This window comes from Populus nigra, chromosome 1 (assembly GCF_951802175.1).
Source record: "Populus nigra chromosome 1, ddPopNigr1.1, whole genome shotgun sequence".
In the NCBI taxonomy this organism is placed as follows: Eukaryota; Viridiplantae; Streptophyta; class Magnoliopsida; order Malpighiales; family Salicaceae; genus Populus; species Populus nigra.
In genome coordinates this window covers 35,908,073-35,915,967 of record NC_084852.1, presented here as the reverse complement: position 1 = coordinate 35,915,967, position 7,895 = coordinate 35,908,073, and the positions used below count along the sequence as shown (strand labels likewise).

General features: G+C 35.6%; 1 protein-coding gene across 1 annotated transcript; it reads left to right on the top strand.

Annotated features, from left to right (window-relative positions):
* The first annotated feature begins 830 nt into the window (after window positions 1–830).
* On the top strand, window positions 831–4,489 carry LOC133703763 (uncharacterized). Its single transcript, XM_062128409.1, has 3 exons — window positions 831–1,454; window positions 1,736–1,825; window positions 1,925–4,489. Exons 1-3 carry the CDS (start codon window positions 900–902, stop codon window positions 1,985–1,987), a joined length of 708 nt encoding a protein of 235 aa, XP_061984393.1. The 5' UTR covers window positions 831–899; the 3' UTR covers window positions 1,988–4,489.
* Window positions 4,490–7,895: the final 3,406 nt, after the last annotated feature.

Genomic DNA, 7,895 nt, shown 5'->3' with positions numbered 1-7,895 from the left:
GTGTCACTCTATTCGTCATCGAAACTGTAATTAGAGGTTAAAATGAATTGGAGGAATTTCGGTGCTCTTTCATTATTATTATTATTTTGTGGATCCGTTTCAGTGCTCATGATTGAGGCATGGAACTATAACATATGACAGGGAAAAGCCCAAAAACCTGAAACGTCAGTTAATTTTGTTGTCACATTCCCAGATCAGGAAAACTACGAGTACTGCTGTGGCCTATGCCAACTGTTGGATGTCAATATTGAATCAGTATTGGTCAGTGTATCTCTGATCCAGCTTTTATGCATAAATACTAACCGTCTGCTACACTGTTTGATGGCATTGAAGGTTAGAGACACAAGGTATTTGGTTAAAATAGCTGTTGTTTCATGGATAATATGAAGAAAAAGCTAAAAAAGAAGTATAAAAGCTTCAGAATGGAGCTTCTAAAAAACCCGAACTTTTGGCTTTTGACATGGAATCCACGAGGATCTCACAACCAACTTCAGATTGGTTAGGGGAAAAAAAAGCAGGGACTCAAGCTAACGTCCATTGTATTATCTTGCCAGTTAGAGGAGAAAATGAATTGTGGAAACAAGCTCTTGGGCTACCTATGACCCATTAAATGGTAAGAGAGTTTAAGCAGCCCACCACATGTCGCAGGTTAATGCACCTCTAAGAATTGGGATTGAAGAAACAACTTTAGGGAAAGTGTGATCCTTTCTTTGAGCACAAAGTTACATTTTGAAAACTATTGATGAAGTCATCTGAAGAAAGGAATATGGGAATGCTGTAGTTAGGAAGTAAACATCAAGTTCCTTCACAAACAGGGCCAATAACTTATGCCAAAGTAGCATAACAGCCATACTTTTTTGTTTTCTTTGGGGGGATAAACACCATCATGAAGACATGACATGGATGTTTCTTCAAAAAATCCAGGTTGTTTTTGTTGCCCCGCATTCCATAATGCAAGTTCTTTCAAGACCTGCTTTTTATTTGTATTGTTTTTCTTTCTGTTCCTATTCGTGGCCATTGGGATAGCTGCATTGGTTGTTGTCTTCATTTTGAAGCCTCAAGAGCCAAGATTTTCTCTGGAGACGATAAGAGTGGATTCATACAAGCTCAATGCTTATTCCAATTCAACACTGTTGATTTCATCTGTTGTCTCTTTGTTACTAAACGCTCAAAACCACAACAAAGTTGGCATAAAATATAGCCCTTCAAGGCTTCATATTTTCCATCAAGGAATCCCAATAGGACTAATTCGAGTTCCTCAGTTCTATCAGCCGGCTCATAGTGACAACGTTGGTTTAACAGCACAGATTTCTCTTCCTCGTTTAAATGTCACCAGAATTTTTGATCAAGGTGTCTCGAAAGAAAAGGCAAGGAAGAATGTTTTACAGATGAAAATATTAGGCGATGCTAGATTTCACCTGCTGTTATCTCGTCTAACATTGCCCAAGATCAAGGTTTGTTCTTCTGTATAGTATTTTATCAAGTGAACCTAATTAAAGAGGTTATCGAATGGCTTTGAAATGATAGGGGAGTTATCTCCTTGTCCTCGTTGCAAAAAATAATTGAACTGTAGAGGATTTTGCTTCCCTAGCTAGCATGGTCAGTTTTCATTTTCTTGATAAATAGCTAGCACAGTCGGTTGTTGAATGCTCACAAATTAAATCCTAGTTCAGAGAATGATTTTATATTTTACCCTTTTATCTTATAACCCTTTAATCAACTTCTGTTTTTGTAGGTTGCCCTGGAATGTGACATAGGCTTCAACTACACAGAGTTTTCATTCACAGACGATCTTTTTTCCATGAAAGTAGTTCGAGATCTTATAGTATGTATTTTTCTCATTATGTTCTACCTCTCCATTTTTACTGATGATGTAGAGGCATCTTATCTTTTCGGATAACCAATCTGCAATTCTGCTTTTCAGGCATCTTTTCCTGTTAAATCTGAATCAATCTCCAAGAAGTGTAAATTAGCTTTCTATTTATAAAGATGGTGAATTTCACTCAATAGCAAGGACTCAGGCATGTAAGATAAAAGCACAAAAATGTTACTGTGTTGATATGTATGTCTACCTATAGGGATCAAGCAAGTGATTTCTGTAACATCTCATGATTGTTCTTAATTAATGGGGCTATCACATATTTGTTGATTCAATGGATCGTTTCCATATATCATCATCTCACATAATAAGTATTCAATTTTCCTTCATCTTCCAAGCACACTGTTTCATTCTATTCTACCTAAAATCTGAATCCCATAATGCTGCAGCAGGGGACCCCATCTCCATTTCGTGGATTATGACAGAGGAATTTACAGGCATGATAAATTGGAAACTATACTAGACTATATTATTTTTTCTCTTGAACTTTTAGACTCGTTAACCAATCGCGAAACATGATATCAATTATATTAACTAAGAATATGTTAAACTGCAGCTCAATTCCAAGAACTTTCAGAGACTGAAAAAAAAGAGACGTTGACACAAAACATGGTACCAATTGGAGGTGCTGGCTAAAGTACCCACAGATTCATGCAGAAAAAAGGTCAAAACACAAAACCTCCCATGCTGAATTGTGCTGTAGGCTTGTGTTGCACAATAAAGCTCTCATCTAGATCTCAGAGATGACAACCACAAGGAAATTAGTGTTGAAGTGTGTCTATATACATGTTGCTCGTGATTTTTGAATTTCAGGGTGCACGAATCTTATTTTTTGCCAGAGTATGAAAGAAGTGTTGGCTGTTTATCATCAACGCTCTTGAGATTGCCTTCTTCTAGTTGTCTGCTCGCCATCAGAATATCCAGATCAGATAGTAATGGTAGCTGCTTGAAAGAAACTTCGTTGCTTGCAACATTACACGACAAAGCTCTTTCCAAGCTCCTTTGTGAACTGGAAAAGCAATTAATGTAGTTCAAACATTCACTCTTTGACCTCAACAGCTTTCTTGAACAAAGAATCAATCATGCTTCCACATTTGGTATGTAATGCGATCTACACCCATCAACAACCTCCCCATTTCAGTTTTTCATTGATGCTGGATTTGTTGTCTCAAACCCCCAAATTATTGCGGGGAGATGATTTTGTGGGCCCATTCTCTGTCATTACTCATTAGTGTTGCGGCTCATCAAGATTTTGAAAATTTCTTTCTTGAAAATATTTTTTTAGTGTTTTTTTAATATATTAATATTAAAAATAAATTTTTAAAAATAAAAAAATATTACTTTAATATATTTTTTAATAAAAAGTATTTAAAAAAAAACAAGGATTACTAATAAACACGCAATTAAAGTTCACGACATTAGACAAAAAAACTAAGCAAAGCATAATGATTTCATTCAAGGGAGAAGTTATAGATTGGCAAACGACCAGGCCCATTGCATATCTAACATTAATGATTTATGTTGAAGAGGTTAATCCATCTGCCGGAAAGGTTTTCAAGGACCTAGTCCACCTGGCCCTTTTTCTCTGTTTCTTTTTCCCACTGAATCGTTGGTGATTTTTGAACATGGGGATTGATTTAATTAAAAAATTCGGATCATAAAGGTTTCGAGCAAGGGAGATCAGCATGCTGTGGAACTGGGCCAGTTTGAGGAGTTTATTTCATTGAGCTCAACACAACATTTCACAGATATGTTGAGCAGGCCATGAAAACAGGATGAAGTTAGGAACAAGTCATAGAAAAAAAGGATTTGCAGGTAAGAAGAAAGATACCGAGGTGCATAATGTGGAGATTGATTATTTCCAGCCTAGAAAACAATGGAATAGCTTGTGGAAATCCAACCAACAGGATCATGCCAGCAGCATCAACTTCCATTCATTCATATCAACACTACCAATTCCCCAGCAATTGCCAACCTAAATCTATCTTCACAGTTCCTTAACAGTCAGCCCAAGAACTCCTTTCAAAGACAGTAGTTCTTTGGTCAACCAACTTTGAATAACCAGGTCGGGGGTAAGCAGCCAGCCCTTATCGAAGCTCTTGAGAAATCAGGAAACCTTGCCATCCCTTTCATTACCCTTGTGAGATTTGGACCAATCACCGCCATTCCGTAGAAACCCCTTCAATCACCTTACAATATCTGTGTTACTATGCATAATTTTGATAGTTGTTTCACTCTCAAATGCAAGCTCCTGCAACTACAGGGAAATGAAGGATAAACGTGATCACCAGTGATCTAGATTGCTCGATATGCTATCCAGAATAAATTATAGCAGGCCGCCATTGACAAAATAGGCCATGATGGACCCTCAAGATTATTACAAGTTCTATCATGAGTAAGGGCATGACGTAGATGACTCTGAGGAATTTCTTTATGAGATTGAACTCTGCTGATTATGGGAATGTTGCGTGTGAAAGATGTCAATGCTAAGAATAAAGTAGAGATGTTGTCTTTCTAACGAGAGAAAGGTATATATATAGATATCAGCCGATTGGAAATGTACTGCCTATAATAATTATTTGTCAGTTTAATATGTATGTTTGAGATTTATTTTGATCTTATTGAAGATTATTTTTTACTGTATAATTCATTTACTTTATTAGAATATATCAATATTTGTCAAAATTAATTTTGAGTTATTTCAATTTTAACTGGATTTATTGAAAAAATCAAACTTTTTTACTGGCCCAGAGCAGCGCGGGTCCTCAAACTAATACGAACTTAACAAATAACGTAATGGGTCCTTTCTTTTCACCCATGAAGGGACCTTCGGCCAGGAAGTTCAGAAAAAGGAAATGAAACAGCATTAGCCCAGTGAAGAACCAAATGCAATACAAATAACCTAGCGTATAAACAGCATGCTGGTCGATCTTAAAAAATCAAGTCCTTCTACAACCAGTAAACTTAAGGGATTATGACTTTATAGGCAAAGATTTTACCACACAATCAACAATGATTTGCTAATGGCATGTGAAGATGATGAGAGTGACAGAAGAATCATGCAGTGAGCACTGGGCACCATGAAATTGAAATAGCAGAGTGAGCAACAGCTACATTTGATAGCAGCCTGTGACCAACCACCTACAGAATACACTTCCGTTCCATGATTATGAATTTTGCTAGCCAAGCATCAGGCCAGCCATGCAAAGTTGTGAACCACGATCATCAAAATAGACAGGTAGAGAACGAGAAAGGCTTGGCAAATGGTCAAACCATGGCAACAGTTACTGATCCATGTTGATAAAGGCAGCTTCAGGTAAACACAAGTTCACTTTACTGATCCGATAATATTCTTCTTTACATAAAGTTCAGAAAAGCATGAGATAGGGGAGGGAGAGAAAGAAGAGAGACGAAAGAGGGTGATTGGAAGAATCCAAGGTCGGAAAGTTACAGCTTCCAGCGTATAAGATGATTGGAATCACTTAGAAAGTTTTCTTTGAGAATTTCTCCATTTCCCTCTTTCTTAATTCCACGTTCATATATATGTACATACACATCAAGTCAAAACCACCGCCACTGAAGCCAAACCCACTAACCATTCGCTTCACAGATTAGGACAAGTGTTAGATCTCATTGCATGTCAAAAAGTTTGACTTCCAGGAAAGAACCCTTAGCAAATAGACGATTTTCTCTCTTTTTTTTCTTAAACTTAAAATTTGAAAAATAATAAAAATAAAAGTTTTAAACCAAAATAAAAAATCCAAGAATCATATGGAATGTGAAGCAGGGGGGATAGTGGACTGAAAAGATTTTTTTTTCACGCGAATTTCAGATAGGACATGAAATTTTTTCACGTTTTGCACTTTGGTCTCCATCTTTTAATCGTTTCTTTCTATAACAAATTATAAGATGTTGTCCATTAATTTGATCACAAAATGATGCAATCAATTAAAAAAATTTGATGATCAAAATTAAAAAATTAAATATATTATTCCAATTCACAGTGAAATATGAGAGAGAGCATAATGTTTTTTGCTACAGGAAATTCCCTCTGCATTATATTTTTTTGAACTAGTCTATTGGCTCCTACTTCGTCGTATGCTGGATCAATTTTTTTTTGTAAATATAAAAAAAAATGTCGAAAATATGGAGAATTCTTTGGCAATTTCATTAAACCCAACCAAATAAATTAATAAACCTCTCGATCCGACCTCATGCCTAGCTCGAGTCTCCATTTAAACCGTGTGAAAGTTGATTCAATATGAATCAAATAATTTCACTAGTCTAAAAACAACTTAGATGACAAATAAAAATATGGCTTATCATTTAAAAAAACACCAAGATGTAAATTTTAAAAAAATATTGAGACGACGCCAAATTAAATCGACCTCGATTATCCCACGATTTAGATTATGAACTTTACTGAATTTGATAATTTTTTTATTTTTATAAAATATTTTTATTTAATTATATAATAAAAATAAATTCTCCAAGAATTAAAAGAATTACCGCACCATTATCCACAAATTAAAGCAACCCTACCAAATAAAGTTCTACTGTTGGCGCCGATTGAGCTGGCTTTCTCGCTTGCTGTTCTTTCTTCTTTTATGAGTGTGGTGCGGCGCACCTATGAGATGGAGAGCCATGTTCTGTGTCTTGGGTGTCAGGTTCTTCATGCTGGCTCAACTGTGGCAGAGGATGCCCCTTGGCTCTGGTGGGGCTGTTGGTTTTCTCACTTGGCATATTGCCATCACTGTGCATTAAATGCACAACCAGCTTGGCAGGGTCTTGTTCATTCCCTGTCATTGGGAGAGATGCAATTTTTGCTGGGATTTGACATTCCTGTCCTTGAATCCTTTCTGGTTGGCATGTTTCTCTTTGTTCTGTTATTCTCCAGTTTCAATGAAGCTAGATTGCATTTTATCTCTGTCCATCTTTCATTCCTGTTGTTTTTGTTCGCCTGGGTTTCTTGACAGTTCTGTCATTCTATCTCCTTTTAGGGTTTCGTTTTACGGTGCTTTTTAAGGTTTTGTCATCGGGTTGTATCGTCATTGCATATTAAACTGAGAGAGGTAATAAAACATATTTCCTGTGGGAGTTTCCTTGGCAGCTCGACCTCTGTCTCTGTTAGGTTTCTATTTTTTTTCTTTCCGGTGGAGAGTTGTTCAGCTTTTCATATGCATTCATGCAACATCACCGATTATTATGTTTCCATAAATGCAGCAGTATGAACACAAATGGTTTGTCGAAAACTCAATAAGAATGAAGTTTGATTTGACGCGTGAAAACTGATTCAATAATAGGTTATTATCATTTTCCTTCATGTGGTTGAATTTGAATCCCATTTTGATTGCATTGGAAAACAAGAAGACCAATTCGTCAAGAAACGCGATCTTATTGTTGATATTTGTTGCTGTTGTTGTCACGGATTTTTTTTTCTTCCATGCTAAGTATTACATGTCAAATGATTGCATAAAGAAAATAAAGAAAAGAAATTCCTAATGTTAATCACAAGCACCCATGCCGCACACGCAATGAATCATGGAAGCGTTTTTAATCGTAGAAATGGTGGTTTTTTAAAATATTTTTTATTTAAAAATATATTAAAATAATAATTTTTTTAAAAAAATTATTTTTTACTCCAGCATATCACGATCTGAAAATATTATTTTTAAAAAATAATATAAATTATAATTTAGGATCTCATCTAAGAGCTGACCTCACCTGAGAGCTTAAGTTATTGGATTGAGAAGGTTTTTTGATAAGGTATTAGAGTTTTAATGACCAAGTAGTCACGAGTTTGAATCTCGCTATCCCCATTTATTTGATAAAAATTAAGCACAAGTTAGTATGGACGTATGCAAATTTCAAACCCAAAGAGCTTTCACTTGAGATGATGTATTAGAGAATAATATAAATTATATCTTCGAACCTCACTTTAAGAGTTTAAGCTATTACGTTGAGATGATTCTTTGATAACTATAAAAGAATTAATTTGAAGCAAAGAATTTAAAAA

Bases quoted from the DNA above. Each gene is read 5' to 3' on its own strand.
- LOC133703763 (XM_062128409.1), top strand. From the start codon at position 900: ATGGATGTTTCTTCAAAAAATCCAGGTTGTTTTTGTTGCCCCGCATTC. The intron at 1,455-1,735 runs GTTTGTTCTTCT...CTGTTTTTGTAG, and splicing joins TAACATTGCCCAAGATCAAG to GTTGCCCTGGAATGTGACAT. The intron at 1,826-1,924 runs GTATGTATTTTT...TCTGCTTTTCAG, and splicing joins AAGTAGTTCGAGATCTTATA to GCATCTTTTCCTGTTAAATC.